A 25,533-nucleotide genomic window follows, 5' to 3' on the forward strand; every position below is an offset into this window, starting at 1 on the left:
AGTGCCTTACACTTCTAAGTTAACACACACAAGACTGCACTCTGTATTAGTTTTGACTTTCTCTACATAGGAGAAGTCTTGCTGCATGGGCCCTGGTTGAAAACAAAATAGTGCCACTTTCATTAAAATGGTTAGTGTTTTTAAACCGTGCTTTCCTGCATAACAAGGGGGAAAAAAGATAGGTTAGTATCATGTAGCATAAATGTAGAGCAGGAGTGAAGGTGTCTCACCATTACCCAAATCTAGACGTCTCCATCGTATGTGCTCATTCTTGCATTAGTTTCAGGTGCTGTCACCTTCCTTCTGTTCCATATTTAGGCAACAAAGTACTAGCTGTAATTTGTCAAAGCTCTGGGTGGAATCTACGACTGATATGAATTGGCACTTTTACTGGCTGATAAATACACACCCTTGTTGGCACCTGCTAAGCCTCTTCCTTTTGCCTTTTTTCTTTGAGGTTTTGTTGTTGTTGTTGTGACAACCAAAACAGCGAGGTAGAAATCCTTCTAACCAGCAGCTTATCAATTAAGAAAGCTAAAAAGAAAAATTAAAATTGTACTTAAATAGTCACCTTGGCATTGAGGAGATTTGTCTATTCCTGGAACTGATTTTTTCATATTATGGTGCCTCCACTTGAAGCACCCTGCCTCAGTGTCCTGGGAAACAGGCAGCAGTTGCCTGAAGAAATACTTAGGGTTTTTAAACCTCTAAAAAGTTTTAGCCTCCTATATAAAATAGAACAGCAGGCACTGCAATAGAAATAAACACCAGCACAATAAAAGTGATTTCAGAGAGATGTAAACTGAAAAGAAGCACACACATCACATGCTAAATGCAAAAACAAAACTACACAACAAATCTCTGGGACTAATTTATTACAACCATCTTCAAAGCAAGAATACTGAAAAGCAATGGAAATAATGAAGGAGATTCTTCAAAACAAATACCATAGAAAGATGGTTTCCAATCTTGGGTCCCCAGATGTTCTTGGACTAAAACTCCCAGAGGACTTCACCATTAGCTCTGCTGGCCAGGATTTCTGGGGGTTGTAGTCCAAGAACATCTGGGGACCCAAGATTGGGAACCACTGCCGTAGAACTACACAACTGATTGGCTTCAGAGATCTCTTATTTGATTAATCTCTTATTTATTCATGTCTTGCCTGGATAGAATTTCACAACTTGCTCCAAAATCCTCAGTATCAAAAAGTCCAGTCACATATTAAATTAAATAACCCCATGCGTTTCTTCTTTAATTACAAATACGTCTGGGCCTCCTATCTAGACACATGGGTAGGGGGTTTCCTTCTATCTTTTCCAGTCCTGATCCTCTCCAGAACTGCCTCATGTGAACCAAATAGAGGGCTCAAAATGTTCTACTCATGCAAATGAGGGAGTCTGTTTGCTTACTATTTTATTTATTTATTTATTTATTTATTTAATTTATACCCCGCCTATCTGGCCCACCGGACCACTCTAGGCTGCTTCCAAATATAAAATCAAATAATAAAACATAGACAAATACATAATAATCAAACAAGAACAGCAGTAAAGATAAAAAGGAAAAGTAAGAAAAAATCAAGAGTTGGCTGGAGGGAAGGCCTGAATAAACAGCCATGTTTTTAATTGGGTTTTAAAGGTGCCCAGCGTGGGGGCCGCGCGAATCGCCGAAGGGAGATTGTTCCAGAGGCGAGGAGCCACCACCGAGAAGGCCCGGTTTCGTGTCTTCTCCTTCCGGGCCTCTCTCAGCGTCAGGCTCCTCAGCCTCACCTCCTGACTCGCGCGGGTGATCCGGGTAGACCTTGGTGGGAGGAGGCGTTCCGCCAAATATCGAGGTCCTAAACCGTTTAGGGCCTTATACGTAAGCATTAAAACTTTGAAGTTGACACGGAAACAGATGGGCAGCCAATGCAATGCGGCCAGCGTTGGAGAGATGTGTTGATATTTTCTCACTCCTGTAAGGAGCCTGGCCGCCGCATTCTGCACCACCTGAAGTTTCCGTGTCAGCCTCAAAGGCAGCCCCACGTAGAGCGCGTTACAGTGATCTAATCTTGAGATTACGAGCGCATGCACCAAGGTAGTGAGCGCCCCCATGTCAAGATAGGGTCGCAGCCGGGCAATCCGCCAAAGATGGAAAAATGCGGTGCGGACTACCGATGCCACCTGAGTTTCCATGGTGAGCGTCGGGTCCAAATATATGCCGAGGCTGCGGACCCCACTCTTCGCGGCCAAGGTGGTCCCCCCAAATGTGAGAGAGCCACCCAAGCCACCTACCATGGGGGCACCCACCCTCAGAACTTCCGTCTTATCCGGATTCAGCCTCAGTCCGTTCTCCTGCATCCATTGCAGTACGGCCCCCAGGCAACGCTGAAGGGAAAGGACAGCATCACCTGCAGTTGGTGAAAAGGAGATGTAGAGCTGGGTGTCATCGGCATATTGATGACACAAAGCCCCACATCCCCTAATGACCCCACCCAGCGGCCTCATATAGATGTTAAACAGCATTGGGGAGATAATCGACCCCTGTGGAACCCCACAATTGAGACTCCACGGGGCCGAGACGCTCTCCCCAAGCTGAACTCTCTGGGGACGGTCCCCCAAGAAGGAACGGAGCCAGGCAAGTGCCAAGCCACCAATTCCCAACTCAGAGAGCCTCCCTAGGAGGATACCGTGGTCGACGGTATCAAAGGCCGCCGAGATGTCGAGGAGGACCAGCAGGGAGATTTTGCCACTGTCGGCCTCCCTCAGCAGGTCATCGTACAGGGCGACCAATGCCGTCTCAGTACCGTGGCGCGGCCTGAAGCCCGACTGAAATGGATCCAGGGCATCCGTTTCGTCCAGGTGAGCCTGGAGCTGATCGGCCACCACCCTCTCAACCACTTTGCTCATGAAAGAAACATTGGCGACAGGCCTATAATTGCCAATTTCGTCCGCCGCCAAACTAGGTTTCTTTCTTATGGGCCTAATGAGTGTCTCCTTGAGGGCGGATGGAAATCTACCCTCAAGGAAAGACTCATTTATTATTACTGTGGCCCATTCTGTTGTTATCGGCCTGGCTGCTTTGATTAACCAGGCCGGGCAAGGGTCCAAGGAGGAGGTGGTGGCTCGGCAGCGGTCAAGCACCCTGGAAACGGAATCAGGCGTTACAGGCTGAAAAGAATCGAAAGTCACTGGGTAAGATGGAGTGCTGGACATCTCTGCTCGACTCACTGTTTTTAAAAACGGAGAGAGCTCCCGGCGGATGGCCTCCACTTTAGATTTAAAAAAGGCTGCAAACTGGTCAGGGGAAAAACTAGGGGGAGGCCTATCACCTGAACCAGTTCCAGATAGGTCGCGCACTATACGGAATAACTCCGCCTGCTGGTTGGACGCTTCGCTTATCCGGTTAGCGAAGAATGATCTACAGGCAGCCTTTACCTTAGTCAGGTAAAGGTTAGTTGCGACCCTGACAGCTGTCCAATTGTAATCCGTCGGGTTCTTCCTCCACCTACGCTCTAGCCTTCTCCTATGTCGCTTCATCGCTCGGAGCTCCTGGTTAAACCAGGGCGCAGGCCGAGCTCAGTAGGGTAGGGATGAGGTTCCAGGGATGAACACACGGTTGGGGAAGGAAGACTTCTCATGAGCTGCACTCCCAATTCTGTTTGCAGGGCACACTCACTTTTGAGTAAAATAAAAACACAAAGCTGGCTGGACATTATGCAGTAAAAAAAGCATGGAGTTTGAAACTGAAATAATTCCTGGTAGATTGAACTGGTCATATTCTAGAATCTCTGTTTTCCAGTACAATATACTAAACAGATGAAACCAACTTCTGTGGTTAAAAACCTTTTGAAGATGCTCAAAAATTATATACATGCACCTCCACAATACAGAACAAACCAGAAATCAGCTGAAACAAAACAAAAGTAAGACAATCAAGCAAAAAGAACTCAGCAACATGAGACTCGTCTTTATAATGCCCAATCCCTCAAAGGTTAACAGTATATCTCCTTGCAAGCCTCTAAAACACAGCAAGAGAAGGGAGATGCAAAACTGTGTGTTTTGGTCTATTTTAGTGAAAGATAAATGACCAGAAAGGATAGCTCACAGGGAAGAATTTTATAGATCTGAATCCAGGGAGTGGATTTGGCTGATAAATAAATTAGACTCATAAACCTCGCTTAAGTCATAATAAGCAAACTGGCCACCAATAAAGATGTCTTAAGATCAAGTAATATTATTGTTCTATCTAGTTTTCTCCTCAGCAATCAGGCAAAAACATTCCTTTTTAGGTGTCTTGGTTTCCTTGAAAAGTAGCCCCATGTAGAATACATTACAGTTACTGTATCTAGACTGCACAGAGTGTCTCAAAAGGGCAACTGCAAGTGGATGTATATAGATGCTCAGTTTACGGCATATCTCCCTATGACATGTAGAATTCTGCTTACTGTTTAGTAAGATGATTAAACAGATTGGTTATCAAACTGAATAAGTGCTAGATGAAAATATCAATACTGTATTCAGTATATGTAAGGGAACATTTGCTACTTCCGAAATGGTCATGTTGCACACATTGTAACGTTATCAGTTATGTGACTGCTGGTGGCCCATCTGTCTTGCATCGACCCTTTCCTTTATTGAATTACTTCATCCCTCATGAAGCTGAGAGCTCCTTCCTCACTTCTCTGAAGTGGTGCTTTCTACCTGCCTCACATCATAGGCTTACAGAGGGATATGAGACCAGGGATCTTTAAAAACGTCCCAGCACCTTGTTTATTGAAGATTTTGCCTTGGAGTTTATTCAGTTTCATAACAAACTGTGACAGAGAGAAGCCTCCCACAGTTTAACCTCTGGGACAAAGTCTAAGTGAGAGATGGGGAAACTTTATTCCTCCCAGTGCTTTGGATTCAGCTCTCACAAGGCTCAGCCAGCATGGTCAATGACAAGGAATTATGGAAGGTGCAACTCAAAATAGCCAAAGAGTCAAAAGTTCCTCACTCATTGTCTAAGCAAAACATATCTTCCAGGAGAACATTTCAGCAGTTTATTGGATTGTACACTCACCAAGAAATCACAGCCTTTGCAGCTCCAGATTAATTCCATCAAGTCTACAATGGACAGCAATCTGCCCTATTATAACCTTCATATAATCATGTATTTGAACCAGAGCTTGGAAAAGTTACTTTTTTGCTATTATTCCTATTATCCCCTGGCCATTGGTCATCCCAGCTGGATGATTCTGGGAGTAGGTGTCAAATTCTGATTTGAAATAAACCATTACTGGAAAAAAACACAGATGCGTTATACTGTTGTGAATGAAAACAAAATTGAATGCATAGAGAAAACTCCCACAGTGGTGAACTACTAAGCCCAAACTGTGCACAGGCTTGGTTTACTGATACTGATAAAGATCTGGCAGACTAAGTTATGGATCCACTGACAATACTGCCATACCAGCTCAGTCCAGTAGGTGACCTACATCAGTAAAGGCTGGTTAGTGGATCTTGGTTAAAACATACACTGTGTTGGCTGAAATCATGTCCCGCTGCTATGCATGTGCAACATGAAGCTTTGGAAGTGGTAGGGAAAATTGCATGAGGGCAGAAGTAATAACCATGAAGTACTTCTGTAGGTATGGTGCACAACTGCAATGTGAACTACATGATCACCTGCAAAATCAAATTGCCCAATGCTGGCTGCCTGGGTGTAACTCCTGCACACTTCCACCAGTGTAACTTTATGTTCTGCCAACTTGAACAGGATTTCAGCCATTGACTTGCAAGCACATGATCTAAGTAGGGTCCCTCTCTGCTATTGTAGTGTTAACTACAACACACAAAATGCCTATTGTTAAAGAGAACTGTATTGGCTGACCATTATCTTAAACTTAATACTGATCCAGTAGCTTTTGAGAACATGGAAAGTAGCATGTAAAAAGAACTTCAGTAAACAGCTCTCTCCTACAGGAAAACACATCCTACTGGTATTTCATTTGTTCAGTTTGATGTAGAAATGCATGAAGATTGGGACATATTGACAAAATGAGCTGAGGATGATTTTGGTGAGTAGCAAAGTGGAATCATGTTGTTCTCAGTGACTCAGTGGCCTTCAAGCAGTGTCGCCTGAATGTACCCAGTCATAGATGACAAGAGGAATGCTCACAAGGGAAAACAATATTCCTAAAGCCAAAAATAGTGATGCCTGGAATCAAAGTGGAAAATTACATCAGTTAATACAACTGAATTCAGTATGATTAATGCAATAATGGGTCTCAAAACTAAGCAGAACCCTCTCAATAGTAAAAGCAGAGAAAACCAAAATGTGACTAGGGAATTAGTGATTTTACTAGATATTCATGAATACCTGCATCCCATACTAGAGTTAAAGCCTTAGAAAGCAACTAAATTTTAGCTCAAGTGATGTCTTTAACTGAAGAAGTAGTGAAACACAGAACAACCTTAGGCCTTTTTGAAAGGGGCAAATGAAGTCACAGTAGAGTAGACCCATGGAATCAGTGGAGATTTTGTGGTCAGCATGTCTGTATGTCCTATTATGCTAAAGTAAGTTGCAATCAGAGTAGGCCCATTTGAATCAATGGAACTTATAGACATGTTGACTCACCAAATCCCCACTGATTCAATATGTCTACTGCTGTGTGGCTTACTCTTTTAAAAAGCAGGATGTCAGCTACTATGACATTATGGGTGGTGGTTCATGCCCATCTCTAATCATGACTGATGGCTCCCACATCCCCACTGGCCTTCCTCCCCACTCTTCAACAGGAATACAATAATGGGGAAATGTGGCTCCATTCTGACTTTAAATGCCCGGAGAGGGTTATTGATTGTACACACTGATTTCACATCTGTAGGACGTACAACAATAGAGTTAAGAGGGTCTTTATCATTTCCCCTTCGGCCAAGTATGAATGGCAATAGAAACATGGGCAATATCTTCCTTCCTTAGCCAGATTTTGCTAAATCAGAATGGACTCTGCAGAATTGCAAAGGAGGGCATCTCCTAAAAATCTAGTCCATCATAGTACAAACATTTTGATCCAACAATATCTTGCAGCAGATTCTGAGATGCCAAGATACATTCTTTGTCAGCATGCATGGATTCCCTACTCTTCCACTGACTGAGGAAAACAGCTCATAGAACAATCAATTGATGACCTAGAGCACACAGTGGCATATTCTGGGTGGGGTGCGGGGAGGCACAGGGCTGACTGCCCTGGACACAATTTGTTTAGGGCATGCAAAGGAGTCCAAGCCTCTGCAGGGGCTCTTACCTTCTCCTCGAGAGTGGTGGTGGCAATTTTCAGAGCCAGGAGGCCAGGCTTCCCTTCCAGGAGCCAAGGGCCTACTGCCTCCCCCCCCTCACCTGCAGCCCAGCTGACAGGAGGACCTGCAGAGGGACAGGGGCCACTGAGAAATAGAAGTTTCAGGAGCAGGTAGGGGGTTGCAGAGGGGGTTGGGGGCTAAGTTCTGCTCAGCTTCCCTTCCAGTCCCGCTGTCTATGCAGTTCTGGAAGGCAGGGTGGCGGAACAAGTGGACAAGCCGTGAGGGTGTGTGTGTGTGTGGGGGGGGGGGTGAGGCCTGATCGGCTTCCCTTACAGGCATGCTGTCTGTGCAGCCCAGAAGGCAGCACGGTGGCAGGAGCAAGTTGGGGGGGAGGCTGCCATGCCTCGGGTGCTGGCAACCCACGCTATGCCAGTGGGAGCACACACAGAGCTCTGGAACATGAGAATTTTTTAAAATTTTCTCTATTACACATTGGTACATACAGTTTGGTATAAAGATGGAGTTGGTGGTGAGTTCTATGGAAAAGCTTCAGAATCCTTCGTTTTGAAAACTTACCCAAATCCGCTGTACTTGTATTGATCCATCCTGGTGGGTGATTTTTAAATACAGGGATGACGGCAGGATAAATATGAGCATGTTGGCAGAAGTTACTCCTATAAAAATCAAACACATGGATTTTGTTATGCTAGACAAGGTTAAGCATGACAGAAAAGGGGTGGAAGGGAAGACTTTCTTAATCAAATGTAATTAAAATACTGTACCTACAACTCCAAAAATATCCTTCATGGAAGGTATGAAAATAACTAACAGGTTAATGATCATCAAAAGGATCAACGTAATCACAACGTGACGGCACAGATTAAATTTGGTTTTTCTAGCGAGCTCAAATATAGAAGAGCGCACCTGTAGGAAAAGAAAAAGATATCTGTCAGGAAAAACTTGCATGGGACAGCCAACTTTATTGTGAATAATCTTTTGGTTTTATATCTTGCACTTAGATTTTGTTTGACTCTCAAGTCATTCTGGAGGAATTATGGTAGTATTTGATTGTGTGAGTGTGTGTGTGTGTGTGTAAGAGAGAGAGAGAGAGAGAGAGGGAAAGAGGAAGATAGAATTATCTCAGTTTCCTACAGATGCTATGCTTTTTTTCAGTAGCAGGCTTTTAAGCTCACATTGTTCTAGTGTCAAAACTAATTACTCTTCTGCTACTCTTGAAAGCCAGCCTTTCTCTCACAGAGCTTAGCAAATTAAGATACCCTGCGAAGACTCCAATATGAAAGGAGAAGGATGAATTATTTTACTGTTTTCTGTGGGCTATTTGTGGTGTGGAACAATCCTTACACAGGAATTAAGACCTGCATCTCCCCTGGAGGATCCTGTATTTTGTTATTATTGTTATGTGTCATCAAGTCACCTCTGATTTACGGTAGCCCTATAAAGGAATGACCTCCACTGTGTCCTTTCATCAACTCTGACTGAAGTCAAGGAAGAATACAAAGCAGATTTCTCCTATAAGCTTCTGCCCCCAACATGTACAAAGTGGTGAGGAAGGCCAATGGGGATGTGGCTGCAGGGCCAGCAGTCCTGCTTCCCATATAATCTGTTTCCATTCCTAGCTTGATCTTCTGCGTTACCTCATAGGGGACCACCAACTTTGAACAGATTTAGGATGTAATCAAACGGCTTTTTTGGAGTGGCTAATGGGGTCAGGTGGAGGTGCAATATGCCATCTGATATGATCCTCACATCCAAATGGCATAATAGGTACATTTGGCCCTTCAGACAAGGCAATGAAATATATTTTTTAAATTTTTTAAAAAACTGATGCAGTGCATCAGTGATGGTCTATCACAGTATTTAAAAACAAACAAATAAAAACTACTTCCTCTGAACCTCCGCCAAAGAGCAGAGGAAGTGTTCAATTTGCCAATATCCTGAAGTGCCTCACTTATTAAGCCACTTCAGGATAATGAAAGTTCCAACTGAAAAAAAGCCTTCACAGCAAGAAGGCTTGCTTTTAGTCTGTTCCCAGTGATCACACATGCTGGAAACTGACCAAACCAGAGCTATCCTCCCCATCCCCTCAAAAGTAGAAGCCTCTGATAGGGGCTCAGAAAATTTCAGGCATAAGCACTTGGGGGGCAATTTGGTTTGCTCCAGTGGTCATACTGTGTAACTGCCAGAAAAAGAGTGAACCAACCCGTCCCCTCATTGGACCAAACAGTGGGCCAATTACACATCTATTTGCACCCTCAAGCAAGGATTCTAGAATGTTTTTCTGCAGTATTTTTCAGTTTTTCAGTATTACAGGAAGCTGTTCTTCTAAGATCAAGCACAATGTGACATGAGGGCTGGGAGAAATTCTGCACAAACTAAGTGTTCTTGGCCTTTTGAGTATATTCACCATCTAACTGGATGAAAGACCCATGCAAAGTGCAGGCAGGTGTGATGCAGAAGGGGAGACTGAATACATATTAATGTACATGGATTGAAAAAACTGAGCAAATGAGGACTCTCATAAAATGGGAAGGCAGGTAATTCCATAATAAGGTTTGCAAGAGGAAGAGATGGGCAAAGTATTAGTTGCAGCCATAGCCATGTAAGGCAGAGCTTGAAAAGTTAAATGTTAGGACACATTGATGAGCAAGGATGCTGACATCCTTTGGTCTCCCCTACACCCACCTAGGTGTCCTTCTTCCTCTAAGTCTAGCTGCAGTCCTCACAGTATCTGTTGTGTGTGTTTGGGTGGGGGAGGGAGACAGAAAAATAATTTTTCAGCAACAATATTTTATTGTGTCCTATCCCTATTACAATGCACAGTATTTTGGGTTGATTTGGTACTGTGTAATTAAGACTCATCAGACAGCATTCAAATTATGTATGCATTAGGTTTAAGTAACCTGGCATCACTAATTATGGCTAATTGACAAACTACAGTAACATATTTCAGATGCACAATCAGGGGTGTGACCAGGCACATGAGTGAGATGCGCCCCAGCAGTTAATCAATGAACTGCAATTAGGAGCAGCAAGCTAAATGAATCTTAACATCAGTACTGGTGATTTACACATATGTAAGGAAAATGAAGGAGCCCGTTGCATTCTTGGGCGAATGCCCATTCAGGCATGTACTCAGGAATGCCAACAGCACCTTATCAATGAGTGGAAATTTGCTGCTGAAACCTACATGGTTTTCTTTATGCAAGCATAATCATCAACAGGATTCTGGCCACTAGCTTTATGGCAGACCTACTCCTACTGATTAAAAGTGCCGGAAGTAGTTCCCCTTGATGCAGGAAATTTTGAAAACACAGCTATATGAGATTTACCAGTACATCACTAGTTGTAGCCCCACAGTGTGTATGCTTGTCAGCCAAGTCAATCTGAGATGAAGAATTTGTTTCCTTTGGTCAAAGGGAAAGGGGACCATTTTGAGTGAATTGCTCTTTGGGCCTGAACTGGAAGATACTCCTTATGGAGAAAAACAAGGATTAGCTCTAAATGAGATTCCTGGAAATAGAAACCATGGGAAGCTATTGCAGTTCTTAATCACATTGTCTAAGACATTAAAAAGTAGTTTAGGAACTGCTATCTTTTATCTGGATTTTTAGAAGTTGGGGGCTGATGCTAAACAGTAGTCCATTCTCAGCAGGAAAAAACAACAACTAAAAAAACCCCAACTAAAACAAGGGAGTAATAAGGATCTGGTATTCATACCATAGATTTGGAAGCATAGTTACAAATGGACAAGAGAAGCTAACTTACAGTGAAAAACAACACCGGGACTGTGAGTATGACTGCGACAATGACGGCGACACGAACTGTTAAGACTAGGATGTCATCTTTACTTTGATACTTGTGAAGCAGATCTGACTGTACATTTTCTGCAAGGAGCACAAGGAGAGGGTTGTTCCAACCATTAAAGGAATTAATTCACAAAAGCTGCCACTTAGCAATAGCCACCTCAAACAAAAAAGTGATTAATTTGCGGACAATAGAGCTGGCAGTGAAGGAAGCAGGACTGGAAACAGCATGTTTAACCACACTCCACTGATTTCTGCCATTCAGATTGAGGCTAAAAGCTGATACACATACGCTTGGACATGAGCCTGACTGAATTCAGTGGAAGCTCACTTCCAAGTGGAGATTACTTGTGGTGTGGACTGCTAATCTGTTTCGTCTTGAATGACAGCCCACACAAAAATCCTTAACTCACAGCATTTGCCTCAGGTCCACTTTAAAACAACTAGTCACTATGATATATACAAAATGGCAAAATTTTACAAACAGATCTACTGTATCATGATTATTTAGGACATAATGACAGTTAAATATAATAAAATATTGTGTTGACTATACTTAAATTACTAAGGTACAAGATGATTCTAAACAATGACGTTCTCAACAAAATCCTTCAGTGAAATACCAGTGAGAAGTGACAAGAGACAAAAATGAATGGATTGCAACTCTTTTAAAATTTATTTCAGCCCTCCGGCTGAGGGGAGGCTAATTCAAAAAATGCAGTAAGGCAAACAAAGCTACCTAAATTTTGACATGCATTGGCAAAAATTTGTTACATACCATAAAATGTTAAATAGCCAAAAATTGCGGTCAAGAAGTACATGACAAACATGGCAAAGAAAGAGATTTTTGAAACCAACTGCATTTTTTTCTGGGAACGACTGCAAAAAAAGGAGAGAAAGAAAGCAGATGATTAATCGGTACTACACTTAAATATACATAGTAGACAATGTACTTTAACACAACTACACTTGACAGTAATACTGAAGAATACTGGGACCTTTGAGAGCAGAGATGGAAGAGCATGGCTTGGACCTAACAGTCGTCTACTAGTTATTTAATTTTCTCCAAATCAGAGCTTGGAAATATTGCTTAGTCCAAAAAAAGGTCAGATTTCCAAGCTCTTCTCCAGAGGATAATGACTAAGAGCTGATTCACAGCATCCTCTGAATATATACTCAGAAGCATATAAGCACATACTGGCACAACGTGGACATTAGTATATAGTGATTCTTGTGATGAGGGACTGTGCAACTGTTCTACATCTCCTCATATAGAGTAGTTCACATTAACATTTTCCATATGTATTTATTTTTTACACTTGAGTGCTGCTTACCTATCTACCTACCAATCTTCTAAAACTGGGTTACATATATAAAACTGCAAAATTTAATAAAGTGTCTAAACTTAAAGAAGCAGAGGCTATACTGTACTGGTTGGCAAGATTTCACTACATATTAAAAATTAAAAAAACAAAAATCACTTGTGAGAACAAAACTGGAAATTTTGCAGAATAAATTCACGAGGCTGATATTGGGACTCCCCTCCAGGATTCCCTTGGCTCATCTCAGAGCTGAATTAGACCTTCCCTCAATTGCCGCTAAAACTGACCAGGCCTATTTTAGATAACTGGCACAGATCTTCAACTGTTGCCCAAAAGATAACAAAACGTATGTGAGCTTCCATGGAGTAGTCTGGGAGTTAATGTTTGCTTATATATGGCACATAGCTGGCTGGAGAGCTCAGTGGATTATGTATCTGGTTGCAAAGCCCGGGGTTGGGAATTCGAATTTCCACTGTGCTTCCTGGGAGTAGAGCCAGATTGTGTGGCCCTGAGAAAGCTGCATAGTCCCAAAATGCCCCCAGCAGAAGGGAATGGTAAAACCACTTCTGAGTACTCTCTACCTGGAAAACCCTGAAAAGGGTCGCCGTAAATCCGAACTGACTTGAGACCACATCATCATCATTATTATACATGTCAAGAGGGTCCTGCTGCTTTCTCATTTTTTTTTCTTTACTTTGAGCAGCAAAAGAAGTAGAGGACAGAATTCAGAACCAGCATTCTGCAGATGAAGAGGCACTTTTGCCATAAACCAATAAAAAGTCTCTTACTCTTTAAGTTCACTGTAGATTGGAAGGACGGAGGGGTGGCACACAAATGCAAAGGCAATGGTAGGTAATGCATACACAGTCTGTTTAGAAACAAAAGTTAAACTTAGTGTGAGAAGAGATAATATTTTCCCCCAATGTCATTAAGAAATTTGTTTTGGGAGATATGAATTTGATCCCCATCCCCAGACTTCAAATAGAACTACAAACCTTTTAAGAAGCGTGGAGGGGGTACCTGGTGCAGCAATTCAATATAGGCTAAAAGCACCATCATATAGTGGGGTTGGAATGAGAGATGCACACATTCTAACTGAAAAGATATTCAACTGAAGCCAAAACCAATGGTGGCTAATTCTTTTATTGGACTGTTAAAATATTAAAAATGGCTAAACTTTTGATCCAGCAAGACTCTTCCTCAAAATGAATGTTGCAGAACATGAGGAAGTGAAAAAAGAACAGTATTGACCCAAAATCATTGTTTGCAGCATCTAAATTGAAGTAGTACCCCAATATGGAAGCAGCTAGCTTGCTGAATCAGCTTAAGGTATAAGGTTTCACCTCAGGTAGTGTAGTGCCAATTGTCTTTTTAAATTTATTTTATTTTATTTATTTATTTTATTTATATGCCACCCACATTACCCAAATACAACTAAAACACAACTAAAATATATACTCTAAAAATTTCCATCAGGACCCACAGTTGATGCTATTTTAATTAAAAGCCTTCTGGAACAGGAAGGTGTTGACCTGGCACCAAAATGTCATCAGCGCCAGATGAATCTCAATTGGGAGGGTGTTCCATAGTCTTTTTGCATCTTTGTAAACAAAAGATTTGAATCACCCAGCACATTCACCTTCACCTTGTGTGGAGGCATATAGCTCCTTTTTGAGTAGCAACCGAAGCATATATTGGCATGACAACCCCCATGTAAGGAGAGTTTGAGAGTAGATGTAGTTGACTCATTAAGGAAAAGATATCCACCTTAGAAAAATTAAGGCTATGCCAAATGGTTAGATACAGCCATCAGTGGACCAGTCCTTTTGTGTAAGGACCAGACAGCTTTTTCTTCTTCATCATTTTATTATGGAAAATACTCAAAAAGGTCACTCAGGACACAATCTGCAACCATAGCATGGAGATCTACTGTCATTCAGAAACATTCACAGAGTAACATTAAACTCACTCAATATAGGTTAAATCTAATGCTCTGCTAGAGCAATGTTTCCCAACCTTGGGTCCCCAGATGTTCTTGGACTACAACCCCCAGAAACCCTGGTCAGCAGAGCTAGTTTCGAAGGCTTCTTGGAGTTTCAGTCCAAAAACATCTGGAAACCCAAAGTCAGGAACCAATGCACTAGAGGTTGCCTGCTAGTGCAACACAACTTCTTTCCTCTCTTCCTCAATTCCTCCTGTGGTCTTCTTTGCCCTCTAAAAATTTGTTCTAAAGATTTTCCCAGTTCATCTTAAGCAGGTTCTGAGGATACATGAGGAACTGTGATTGGGAAGTGGGGGGGGGGGGAAGTGATAATCCTTTTCTGGTTTTGTTGAAAAAGAGCAGATCCATCAGCAGAAAGACCTCTTTAGAGACTATCCGTTTTTACACTCTGGTCCTGAAGTTTTATTAAGATTTAAAAATTCTCTAAAACTTCTCCAAAACAAGAAAGCGGGGACTGTTCTAACTGGAAAACAATTACTTTCTTTTGTCATCTTTAAATGCCTATAAAATGGGCTGAAATGACAAGATACTGTAGAAAGAAGCATACCTTAGAATTAATGGTCACATACTTGGGCGTGCACATATCTTTATAGGCTAAACTAGAGTTTGAAATTGTGGAATCTGTTGTATTTGCACTTGTGTCCTGAAGAGGACAGGGAAGTTGAAATTTCTTGTAGATAACCTGGAATTATACGCAGAATACAAAGTTATTAAACTATTCATTTGTTTGTTTATTAAATTTATACATCATCCAACTGGCAAAGCTCTCAGATTGGTTTACCATCAAAGAACCACAAAGTAATCAGTACAGTAAATATCCAGAGCAATAATACAGGTGATTACAATATTAAAATGCTAAGATATTAACAATTCAAAAATAAAACAGATAAGATATGCAACACATTAAAGACTAAACGCCTGTCAAAAGAGGAAGGTCTTAGTGTACTGTCCACATTGAGGATTCCAAGCATATCTCCCTAGGAAGGGCATTCTAGAAGTTGAAACCATGGGGAATTCTCTTTGATACATGCTTTTTGCCCCATTGTGACTGACAGCCCCTCCCCAAGAGTATTCATGGATGATTTTTAATAATCAGAGGGGAACATACAAATGTAGGCACTGTTTTGGACAGGCTGGTCCTATGTTGTTTAGAACTTTAAAGCTACAACCTATGGTTTGAACTGGGCCCGGAAACTGACCAGTAACCAATGTGGTTGACAACGCACTGGACTAATATGCTTGGAATGGCAGTGAACACCCTGTTTTTTTCTGCAGCAACTGAAGCTTCTCACCTGTCTTTAAAGGCAGTGTGTGATGGAAGAGATCACAATAATACACACAGAAAGCCACCAGTGCATAAATAAACACAGCCAGGTTGTCTTTGTCTAGTCAGGAATACAGCTGCAATATTATCTGAAGCTGATAAAAGATACATAATGACAGAGCTGGATCTGTGAGGACTCACAGACTACAAATAGCCTTCTTTTGGGGAGACACAACCCCGTCTAAGGCAGGCAGAACAAGATGTACCACTTGCTAATGGAAGTTCAACCTTGTCTGGATTAAGTGTCAGTTTATTCCTTCTCATCCAGACTAGTACTAAGTCCAAGTACCTCTAACAGGGTTATTTACTTACTTCCTGTATTTCATGACATAGACTTGGTTATCTAGTAAGATATTAGATACTACCTAGTAGAGCTAAGCTGAGTATACCTCGTTCTATCCCTCTGGACAATATCTCCTAACAGCTTCATGTAGATGTTAAAAAGGATAATAGACTAAACAGAACTCTGAGGAATGCCAAGCCAGAATCTTCATGAAGAAGTACAATATTCCCTGAAGTAGTCCTATTACCCAATGCTACCAACCTCCTTAGAAGGATACCATGGGCAAAGAAATTGAAAGCCTCTGAAAGACTCAGGAGAACCAACTATGCACTCCATTAGTCTTTCTTCTGGCAAAGGCCATTCCACAAAGATCCAAAGGGGTCCCTCTACTGTAAAAACAGGCCTAAAACATAATTAACATGGGCCAGACAGTGAATACGATCCAAACTCAAGGCCCATTTTGCTCCAAATGCATAATTTGCTTTAGTCTAAAATTATGTACATCCTCAGAATCCAGCCCCAGCTTCTTCAGAAGACACCAAGTCGCTGTCATTTTTAGAAGGGAGTACTGGCTTGTTATTGGAGAAGCACTGAACACTTTTCGGATCCATATACTCAAGCTATCAACTATAGTTATGCGAGTGGCATGGATCAAGAACAGAACTCATAACACAGATAGAGCATAACATTCTGTCTATATCCTGAGGCTTCAACCACTGAAATTCACCCACCAGAACAGAACACTGTTGTGTTTATGACACCTTCAGTGCTTGACTCATATCCTCTTAGGCAGTGGTCCCCAACCTTGGGCCTCCAGATGTTCTTCGACTACAACTCCCAGAAGCCTTCACCACCACCTCTGCTGGCCAGGATTTCTGGGAGTTGAAGTCCAAGAACATCTGGAGGCCCAAGGTTGGGGACCACTGCTCTAAGGGGTCTAAGGTTGTGATGGATCATAACAAGCAACGTTCAATTAAATAGTTGTTTGGATCCACATTTAAAAGTCCACAAACTATATGAAAAAGCTGTGCAGTATAAGAATGCAATGGTGGTGGAAAAGACATTGTTTGCTATCTTCTTTGCCAGAAAACAGGCTTGATCATTATCCCTGGCTATAATTTCTGTTTGTCAGATTATGGTCTTTTTCTTCACTGCCTTCAGATGCACTGTATACCATTGTGCCAAAGTGAAAGGGGATGCTTAGGAGCAACCATGTCAAATACCCAAGTCATAGTTACATCCTACCTGCAGCTCAAGGCTTTGACAGAAGCACCAGCCAAAGCAGCAAGAAAATCTCCTGAACCCCCCAGGTGTCCACTAGTTATAATAATTTTCTGAGCATGGACCATTTTAATAGAGAAAGGAGAGGAGCCACAATTGTAAACATTAGAAGGGAAAGCCTTAAATCTATGTGAAATATCTAGCAAAACTTACCACTATGAGAAAAAACACCATGCAAGTCAGGGAAAATCCACTAGTGTAGCCAAGATACCCTGAGAAAATTTTGAAGGACAAATAATTAATTCGGTCATCACATTTACTTGCTCACTTAATCAAATAATTTACAGCTCTGAGTTAAGTTCATTTAAGACTTTTATACAAACTTTAAGAGATACTGTTTATGTAAAAGTGGTTTATAAGAATATTGTGATAAAAAAACAAAATAACAATATCCATATTGTATTCACGAAGGCTGTCATAGCCGGTATCTAATGGTCGTTGTGGGTTTTTCGGGCTCTTTGGCCATGTTCTGAAGGTTGCTCTTCCTGACGTTTCACCAGTTTCTGTGGCCGGCATCTTCAGAGGACTGGAGTAAGAACTCTACTCCATACAGAGCATGGACAGAGTTCCTACTCCAGTCCTCTGAAGATGCCGGCCACAGAGACTGGAGAAACATCAGGAAGAACAACCTTCAGAACATGGCCAAAGAGCCCGAAAAACCCATAACAACCATAATATCCATATTCTTATGACCTCATCTAAAACCAGCAACAATTAAGGAAAAAAGGCAGTGAGAATTTTAAAAGTTAATTAAAAATCATTGTCAGCATCAAATAGATTGCATAAAAGCAAGTGTAAACAACCAGGCCTTTAAAACCAGTTTAAAAACACAAAATAAATCTAAGCAAAACTTCCATTGGAATGTGATCCAAAGTATATAGGTGGGTAGGTAGATAGGTATTTTTTCACTTCTATACCAACCCATTAGTGCTATCTGTCTTGGAGTGGTTTACAAAGTATACAATAAAATCATACAATAAGAAACACTGCATAATAAACACTATGAATACGCAATAAAGTTCAATAAACCCTATTGCTAGCAAAAACAATGAACTTAATCTTTAAATTGAAATACACAAATTAAAACCTATTTGAGCATCTCAGGTCAATATTAATTAGTAGAAGGCAGCTTTATATAATTCTGTCCTAATTAGCTTTCTAAAAACTAAGAGGGATGGTGCCTGACACATCTCTGTATGAATCTTATTCCAGAGAGGAGGAGTCATGGCTGAAAAAGGTTGGTTATTGCACAGTTCTTGGGACATCAATGATGTAAGGAATGGGTGAGATGGGTAGCTATTTTGTGAGAGAGACATTCTACCAAATATCAAGGTTCTAAACAGTTAAAGTAAGGATTAATAAGGCTAAGAGAATAGTCTCAGAAACAAATCGTAGCAGCAAGACAAGCTTGTAGGAGTCCAAGCAAGTTTTCAAATAACTTAGTTTTGACTCATGGTAATCAGAAGGGGCCCCAGATGTGCACTGGCAACTAAAATCAATACAACACAATGAATACAAAATCAGCATTCCATGTTCCAATTACTGGGTCTCAAAAGCAACAAAGCAGCTGCCTTCTATACCAGCTAAATCTTCTGAACCATCTTCAACAGGTTAAAGCATTCTACTTTACGGAATATAGTTTTCTATTTCAAAACATCTTCTATTTGAAGAGCTGTCCTGCCCAAGTCCATTTTACAGATAAAGAGTTCTGGCAACATGGAATTTCAGAATTCATGGAGTACAGTCCCCAAAAGTCTGCATGAATTCCCCCATCCAGATTTCTGAGGGTTTTGATGAAGAAATCAAAGTCCTGACAGGTGCTCTTAAGCTAATGAATTCAGACTCTAGCAACCATTTTCATCCTGTGGAGCTAAGCAGGACTACAAGAGCTGCAAGAGATTATGGGTGTGGTAGTGCCTGCCCACTAGACTCTACATTTAAGCCTATAAAAACAAACAAAAACTACAGACCCATAATCCGTTATAGCTCCAATGAAGTTTATCCCATTCTAACCACTGCCCCTGCTTTCTCCAGAGTATGAAAATGGCTGCTGGAATCTGAATGGACTGGGCTAAGAACTTGAAAACATGTATCAATACTTTGATTTCTTAATTAAAGATACAGAAGTCTGGCCATGGAAATTTCTGCAGACCTCTGGGGGCTGTAGTCCACAAATTCCAAAAATCCCATGCCTAGAAAAAAGAGCAGAGGTCTTGAGGTTGTTCTTCGATAGTTTGCACCTGAACAGCAGAGAGAGAAAGCACACAGGCCACTCATCCCATGAATGACATACCATTCTTTTAGAGCAATGGCTTGGGTCCCCAGATGCTCTTGGACTGCAACTCCCAGAAATCCTGGCCAACACAGCTGGGAACCCAAGATTAGGAATCACTGTTCTAGAGACTGAAAAGGTTACATTTTAATCTGCAGTTCCTAGAATTCCCCCACTTAGCAAGTTGCTGGCCATACTGGCTAGGAGGCTGTGAGAAAAGCAGTCTGAAAAGCAACCAATCTTTGTGCATTTCTGTTTAAATTATATTGTTTCTACATTTGCATCTAAGTTAGCATTTGCAAATTTTAAATGTATGTCATGTATACATACATAGTGGTTGAAATCCAGTAGTAAGTCACAACTAGAGTAGAACCACTGAATCAATGGCATTTACAGAAGAGTCACCTCATCAAATCCCCACTGAATTCAATGGGCCTACTCTAGCTGTGACTTAATATTAGAATTTAGCCAATATGTACATATCTGCACTTCATTTTTCCTATTTTGTGTGTGATTCCGTCCCTTTTTTTGGCAAGGAGTAAGTGGCAACTCTCCCCTTCACAGACTGCTGCTTTGTTGTGGCAAAGGGGCTTGAGTAATTCAGAGAAGCTATGGGCTATGCCGAACAGGGACACCTAAGATGGACAGGTCATAGTGCAGAGTTCTGACTAAACCCGATCCACCTGGAGCAGGAACTGGCAAGCCACTCCAGTATCTTTGCCAAGAAAACCCCATGAACAGAAACAAATGGCTAAAAGATATGACGCTGGAAGATGAGCCCCTCAGGTCAGAAGGCGTCTAACTGAGCAAGAGTGGAGGACAAGTACAAGTAGCTCCAAAGCTAATGAAGTGGTTGGGCCAAAGCCGAAGGATGCTCAGCTGCAGATGCGCCTGGAAGTGAAAGGAAAGTCCGATGCTGCAAAGAAAAATACTGCATAGGAACCTGGAATGTAAGATCTATGAACCTTGGGAAGCTGGATGTGGTCAAACAGGAGATGGCAAGAATAAACATTGACATCCTGGGTGTCAGTGAACTAAAATGGATGGGAATGGGCGAATTCAATTCAGACAATTATCATATCTACTCTATTGTGGGCAAGAATCCCATAGAAGAAATGGAGTAGCCCTTATAGTCAACAAAAGAGTGGGAAAAGCTGTATTGGGATACAATCTAAAAAATGATAGACTAATTTCAATATGAATCCAAGGCAGACCTCTCAACTTCACAGTCATCTAAGTTTATGCATCAACCACCGATGCTGAAGAGGCTGAAATTGGCCAATTCTATGAACACCTACAACACCCTCTAGAACTGACACCAAAGAAAGATATTCTTCTCATTATATGGATCTGGAATGCTAAAGTAGGGAGTCAAGAGATAAAAGGAACAACAGGTAAGTTTGGCCTTGGAGTTCAAAACGAAGAAGGGCAAAGGCTAATAGAGTTCTGTCAAAGAACAAGCTGGTCATCACAAACACTCTTTTCCAACAACACAAGAGGCGACTCTACACATAGACATCACCAGATGGGCAATACCGAAATCAAATTATGTTCTCTGCAGCCAAAGATGGAGAAGCTCTACACAGTCAGCAAAAACAAGACCTGGAGCTGATTGTGGCTCTGATCATCAGCTTCTTATAGCAAAATTCAAGCTTAAACTGAAGAAAGCAGGAAAAACCACTGGGCTAGTCAGGTATAATTTAAACCAAATCCCTTATGAATACAGAGTGGAAGTGAAGAACAAATTTAAGGAACTCGATTTGGTTCCTTAATAAACAACAATGAAAGTGGCAACTCTAATCTTCAAGTTCAGTGCTGTATGTATGGCATGGCCTACACCACCACTGCAAACATCAAATAATTGCATTTACAGTGGTGCCTCGCATAGCGGCGATAATCGGTGCAGCAAAAATTGCTGCAAAGCGATTTTGTCGCTATGCGATATTAAAAAGACCATAGGAATGCATTGAAACCCCTTCAATGCCGTTCCTATCGGCTTCAGACTCACCTTTTAGCAAAAATCCTCAATTCGGCGGCCATTTTCGCTGCCCGGTAAGCAAGGAATCCGTCCCAGAAAACAGCGGGCGGCCATTTTTTTAACCTGACGGCCATTTTGGAACCGCCAATCAGCTGTTAAAAAATCATCGCTTTGTGATGATCGGTAAGCGAAACAGGGTACCAATCATCGCAAAGCGATTTTTCCCCATAGGGAACATTGCAAAGCGATCACAAAAAGTTAATCGCTATGTGATTTCGTCATTAAACGGGGCGCCCGTTAAGCGAGGCACCACTGTATGTTCAAATCATGGGGCAGGGAAAGGCTTAAAAAGGCACTCCACAAGGCTGTGTCCTTAGTCCACTACTGTTCTCCATTTATTCATCGGATTGCACCAATAACCATCCCAGTAATAGGATTATCAAATTTGCAGACGATACTACACTAGTAGGACTTATCTCTGGGGATGATGAGTCTGCGTATCGGGACGAGGTATTACAGCTATCCCGCTGGTGCAAAAAAAACAATCTTTTATTTAACATCCAAAAAACCAAGGAATTCATAGTGGACTATAGGAAAAAAAGAGCAGACATTCAGCCACTGTATATAGATGGAGTTTGTGTGGAACAGGTGGTTGAATGTAAGTTTCTTGGGACTATCATAACAAATGACCTGACTTGGAGTGCAAACACCGCTGCGTTAATCAGGAAGGCACAACAACGGTTGTATTTTCTAAGGATTCTTAGAAAGCAACAATTGACTGAGAGTTTGTTAATCACCTTCTATCGGAGTTCGATTGAGAGCATATTATCCTACTGTCTCTGTGTATGGTTCACGAGCTGCACAGTGGCAGAGAAAAAGGCAATTCAAAGGGTGATTAAGACGGCCCAAAACATCATTGGCTGTTCACTCCCCTCTTTGGAAGAATTGTATAAGAACAGATGTAAGAGGAAGATATCTAACATACTGAAAGACTCCTCTCATCCGGGATATCAGCTCTTTAAACTATTACCATCAGGAAGGAGATTCAGGGTATTGAAAGCAAGGACAAGCAGATTCAAGAACAGTTTTTACCCAAGTGCAGTATTGAGTTTAAATGTGGGGCCATAGGTTTTTGGTGGATTTTAATTGCTGAGAGAAAACGGGGTATCTATATTTGGATGGTGAAAGTTGTGTATATTTTAACTTTTTTTTTGTAGTGTTGTCCAGTTTTACCTTGGGGAAGAGCACCTCATTTCGTTGCACCCACTTGTGAGCGCAATGACAAATAAATTTCTTATGTCTTATGTCTTATGTCTTAAAATGTTTTTGCATTAGACAAATGTTTGCATTAATCTGAAAAATATGTTAAGTCATTCTCTAAGTTGAAACAGGAAGATCACCAATAGCTATGAAATATGTATTATATATATTTTATATATTGTAAAATCCTGAGTCAAAATCCATGCATTAAGAGATTGCTAGAGCTATTCATTAAGGAAAAAGCTCACATGGAAAAAAGCTGCATACTTCCTGATGGCAGAAGACAAGCTTATTGCTGCAGTCTTAACCTGTCTTCCTATGAACAGTGAGAACTTTCCCTGGATACAGAAAGCCTATTAAACACCCTGTAAGGAATGAACAAGAAAAAAGGCTCTAAGAAGAAAAGGCACTAGTTTGGCTTTCCAGGAAGAAAGGCCATCTGGAGAGTTGGCAACAAGAAGTAATTAAATGCTGGATACCTAAATGTTGAGAGCTCATAGAGAACAAGCAATGGCAGAAAGCAAGGCTAGGTGAGAATATTCTAGGCCAGGAAGGGAAATGTCCAAAGCATGTCTCAGAAAGCACAGATTTATACATTTTCTGACGTGTTTGCTAGTCTGAGGTTTATGTACAATTGCTCACTTCTTTTTCTACTCATTGGTTTTTCCTTATTTAAAAAAAATACTTGCCTTACTTTCTTTATATATAATGTAGCAGTACTGTGCTGTTGTTTTTAAACCCAGACTGCATTATTTACATTTCCTCAGAGAACAAATCTTTTTTTGGATGTAATCAATGCTCAGAAATAGACAAGTCAAATGAAGACATTATTTTGTCTCAGGTGCAGACAGCCAAATGGATTCAGACTGAACCAAATTGTAACTTAGGCTTTTTTTTATTATAGTATTCCTTGTGCATAGTTTATTCCGGGTTCAAGAACAGGAGCTGAGCATTTGGAATTTGAATAAGACATACAAACTTGAACGTTAAGTCTCAAAAATGTATTTCACACTGAGAATATATTCTTACCTAAATTTTTAAGAAGACATAAAGGAAGGATTATACAGAATGTCACAGTTACGACAAGAACTCGCCCATCCACATACCAGGCCCTGTAAAACATGTTTCAAAATGAGAGCATAACTTTATTGCCCTTGATTCTTACATTTTTATGTCATCAGATTCTTTCTTTTTTCTTTGTAAACAATCACTCCCAAAAGAAATGAATCTCTGGATGGCATGGATGAGGAGTGGAGGACACTGGCCCTCCAGATCTCATTAGACAGCAGTTCCTATCAATCCTAATCAACCAACAGTAAAGAACAATGGGGATTCCACCATATGGTCCTCATCCCTTTCTTAGACAGTATGTAAGAAACCAGACTTAGCTAATACTTTTGATTGGTTTTTCAATTAATCTGAGCCTCCAGAGTGTACAAACATCATATTTGCATTAAGAAAAGCATTACCCAACTGGTTACGATAATGCCAGGGGGTGGAGAATGAACCCTGCCAGCTGGCATTGGGCATGGCCCAAGATGTCAACACAGGAAAGGATTGCTCAGGACAATATGTGCTGCAGACTGTTTTTTTTGAATCTAGCCACCTGACAGAAATACTACATACACTGAATGAAATATCCACGCTGCCAAGGATATGATAGACCTATTTATTCTTCTATGCCTGGACATCTACTTACTGGCAAAAAAAAAAGTAGCATGGGGGAAAAGAAATGCTTGTCTACTAGAACACTGCTTCCCAACTGCTTCTTCTTTGGAGACTAAGCCTGCAAACTAGAGCTACTAAAGATCAGCAATGATGCCCTGAATATAAACATGCTCTCAGCAACAGGCAGGAACATCCAGGACCTCACCCAGGAAGAATCTGTTCATTTTCACATAAAGTTTGAAAAACAAGTGAGCTCTTCTCATACTATTTTTGCAGAGCTGGGGCTGTTGTTAATACAGGATGGAAAACAAAAGTGAACCTTATTCAATGTTCATGGTGTAGCATGGACAACAAATAAACAGTCCTATGTATTCTGATTACAGGTTTAGATGAGGCAAAACACAAACAGGTAAAGCCTAGCATATAAAAAGGCTCCCTGCCTACTGCTTCCTCCATCTCCCACTTACTCTGGTCCCAGATGCCCATAGCCATAGCATCTTGTGCAAAGAAGAGTAGACACACAGATGGCTTGTGAGCTGGGTTATGGTGCACCCCTGCTCAGTCCATGACTTACTAAATTGACACTGTATGTTATACAGCAGGTATTAATTGCACCTATCCTACTAGCCTTCTGCTGGATTTGTTGTCTATTGCCTCTCGTGCTGCATTAGGCTCAATGGCTCAGTGATGGGAGGAGAGGAATTCAGTGCTTGAGGAAATGCAAAGAAGAGCTTTGCATTAAACAACAAGTACCTTTTCCGTGTGTCAAGCCCTCAGAAAAGTAGCATTCTGCAAAAAATAAAATCACTGTCCTCATCCTCCTTTTAGCATAAGCCTGAACAAAACATTTAGAATTGGGTTTGGCACCACATGTGTCCCTGTTTCTGAGAATCAATTTAATATGAAGAGCACAGTGTACAGAGTAGATTGATTAGGCTAACATCCCCTGGCCCGTGTGTGGCCTCTATGCATCTCAGTGAACCACTGGTGTAGAGCTTACATGAATTCAGGCATCTGTGGGATTTGAGATCTTGAATTTTTCATGTATTGAATTCGT

At 41.3% G+C, this 25,533-nt stretch overlaps 1 protein-coding gene across 6 annotated transcripts in view; it reads right to left on the reverse strand.

Moving 5' to 3' along the window:
- Positions 1 to 3,557: 3,557 nt before the first annotated feature.
- The window catches only part of SLC38A1 (solute carrier family 38 member 1), a 68,356-nt gene continuing 46,380 nt past the window's right edge, over positions 3,558 to 25,533 (reverse strand). For all 6 annotated transcript variants that reach the window (XM_020795515.3, XM_020795516.3, XM_020795519.3 and 3 more), the window contains 9 exons: positions 23,838 to 23,920; positions 17,452 to 17,510; positions 14,958 to 15,092; positions 13,197 to 13,276; positions 11,865 to 11,965; positions 11,049 to 11,167; positions 8,045 to 8,186; positions 7,839 to 7,936; positions 3,558 to 6,180 (listed from right to left, as the gene is read on the reverse strand). In XM_020795515.3, the coding sequence (XP_020651174.1) occupies positions 6,088 to 6,180; positions 7,839 to 7,936; positions 8,045 to 8,186; positions 11,049 to 11,167; positions 11,865 to 11,965; positions 13,197 to 13,276; positions 14,958 to 15,092; positions 17,452 to 17,510; positions 23,838 to 23,920 (910 nt within the window). In that variant the 3' untranslated portion in view covers positions 3,558 to 6,087. The remainder of the gene's footprint in view (positions 6,181 to 7,838; positions 7,937 to 8,044; positions 8,187 to 11,048; positions 11,168 to 11,864; positions 11,966 to 13,196; positions 13,277 to 14,957; positions 15,093 to 17,451; positions 17,511 to 23,837; positions 23,921 to 25,533) is intronic.

Source organism: Pogona vitticeps, chromosome 5 (genome assembly GCF_051106095.1).
Source record: "Pogona vitticeps strain Pit_001003342236 chromosome 5, PviZW2.1, whole genome shotgun sequence".
NCBI lineage: Eukaryota > Metazoa > Chordata > Lepidosauria > Squamata > Agamidae > Pogona > Pogona vitticeps.